We start from the raw sequence: 2,500 nt of genomic DNA, 5'->3' as shown, positions 1-2,500 counted from the left end.
ACATAGAGTAAACCCTAGCTGGATCTAAAATCTTATGATTTGATTTCACTGCTAGTGTTTGATTTCACTGCTACAGTTAGGACTATAGTGTGGGTTAGGACTACAGTTAGGACTACAGTTAGGACTACAGTGTGGGTTAGAACTACAGTTAGGACTACAGTGTGGGTTAGGACTACAGTTAGGACTACAGTGTGGGTTAGGACTACAGTTAGGACTACAGTTAGGACTACAGTGTGGGTTAGGACTACAGTTAGGACTACAGTGGGGGTTAGGACTACAGTTAGGACTACCTTCAGTCATTGCAAGCGCACCTGTGATTAATCACCCACTATGTGGATACTGTTTTTTAGAATTGATTTAGATTAAGTTTTATTTAGTATAATTTGTATTTTAGTATATTTAGTATATTCTTTATCTTCTACAGTCCTTATTGCTTAGTTGTGTTTTTTATTTTATATACTTTTACTGCTGTTAGTGAATGTGTGTGTCTTGTCTGTATGCTACTGTGACCTTGAATTTCCCCTGGGGATCAATAAAGTATCTATCTATCTATCTATCTATCTATCTATCTATAGTGAAGACCTGCTGCAGGCCACAGGTCCATGGGTTTGCTATATATTCTACTGCATCCTAAATATTTGTGTCCCTGTACCATTTTCTTCATGTGGACATAAATAAATGGTTAAAATGTGTGTGATGTGTGTGTGTGTGTGTGTGTGTGTGTGTGTGTATGTGTGTGTGTGTGTGTGTGTGTGTTACCCCAGTCGTTGAACTCGAAGGTGCGTATGAGCTGGTGGGCGTGGCCAAGCGATGCGTCCTCCCCCTGGTCTCCCAGGAAGTCGCGCAGTTCGGCGGTGGTCAGCGCGTAGCCGTTGCTAGAGTAACGACGGAACACTGCGTCCAACTCAGGCCTCCGCAGCAGCTCCCGACAGAACTCCTCGATCTCCCCTGGGTCCAAGCGCCCCTTAGACGAGCGGTCACACTTCTGCACACACACACACACACACACATTACACACACTTTCTCACACACATTCATTACACACACAGACACACACATGTCCCGACATTACACACATTACACACATACACACCCTTACATATTACACACACATACACATATTTACACATTACACACACACACTCATTCAGTCACACCCCTACTGAAAAGCCAGCCTGGCAGGCTTGCTGGTTGACCAGCTTGTTAACCAGCTTGTTTGACCACCCTATGATGGTTGACCTGCTAAACCAGCAAAACTCTTGCGAAAACATACCTTCAGCTGGTTTACCCAGCTTATGATGGTAATTCAGCTGGTTTTGCTTGTCGTACCACCTCAAGCTGGTCATTTTAGCTGGTGTTGCTGGTCTACACTGCTGGTTTTAACTGGCCATGCCAGCATTTACCAGCAGTAAAAGTACAGTTACATGACTGAAATTCTACTCAATCACAATAAGTAAAAGTAGCCTACTATTTTCAAACAAACCCTAGTCAGAGTAGGCTACTAGACTAGACGTTTGATGATGTCAAAGCACATCACATATGAAGCTTTGTGCATGAGATGTAATTGCTTAGATTCCAGTTAAATCGTCCAGTTTCATTGGGTGATAGATTTCAATAATTTACTGGTAGATGAACCAACAAGCTGAGGCCAGCACAGGAGTTTGTGTCCTCAAGAAATTAATATGTTTCTTGTTCACTCGTGTTTGAGGTCGTTTCTTAATAGGATATTTATAAAGGTACTTTAATACAGTATACATGTGCTTCATTATTCACCACTTTGTGAGTGAGTGAGTAGCCTAAATTGTGAATGGCAAAACATAATTTGGCACTAAAGATCAGGGACTGAGGGGGACTGATTTCCATTTAGGTTCGTTCTGAGCAAAAACATTATTTGATAATATTATAATACCTATATAATATTAGGTTTTAAAAATAATAGCCTAACTTAAAGGCACAGAAAATGTCCTTGCTTTAAGCCTTGCAATAGCCTAACCTATGTATGGTACTACCAACTGCATGACAGGCCTATAAATATTTGCCTAGTGTCTCTGGTATCTTATTTCACAAATTGTTTCAGTCATTTAGACTACATACTTGGAAAAGGCAGTTAGATAGTGTTGGATATTAATATTCTTTTTTTTATCAACTAGTAGTTCTAGCCAATTATGCAGGGGAGATACCGATTCATAACATCTGACTAAATTCATCTTATAAGGGGTCTGGGGAACACTGTGTGGGCAGGTGACTTTCCAAGCCTATGCAGTTTTGAATAATATTCAAACAAAGGTTAATCGGAATGATAAATACCGTTATTAACCGGTTATCTAAAATTGAAAATGACGTTTTCACTCCGGAACAATTGGTTTTGCTCCCGTTTTCAGTTACGTCCTTCCAAAAACTGTGTTCGTTTCCGGTTTTCATTTTCATTCTTTGAGCCGTTTCTAAGCCCTGCTAAAGATATTTGGCCTTTAATTGTAGTGGGGGTTGAAGTAAAAACCTT

General features: G+C 40.4%; 1 protein-coding gene across 1 annotated transcript in view; it reads right to left on the bottom strand.

Moving 5' to 3' along the window:
* Positions 1–2,500, bottom strand: part of LOC121699808 (1-phosphatidylinositol 4,5-bisphosphate phosphodiesterase delta-3-A-like) — a 71,253-nt gene that overhangs the window by 49,474 nt on the left and 19,279 nt on the right. The window contains exon 5 of the mRNA XM_042082246.1: positions 760–985. Within this exon, the coding sequence (XP_041938180.1) occupies positions 760–985 (226 nt within the window). The remainder of the gene's footprint in view (positions 1–759; positions 986–2,500) is intronic.

The sequence above is a fragment of the Alosa sapidissima genome, chromosome 24 (assembly GCF_018492685.1).
Source record: "Alosa sapidissima isolate fAloSap1 chromosome 24, fAloSap1.pri, whole genome shotgun sequence".
Lineage (NCBI taxonomy): Eukaryota > Metazoa > Chordata > Actinopteri > Clupeiformes > Clupeidae > Alosa > Alosa sapidissima.
This window is presented reverse-complemented; position numbering and strand designations above follow the sequence as displayed.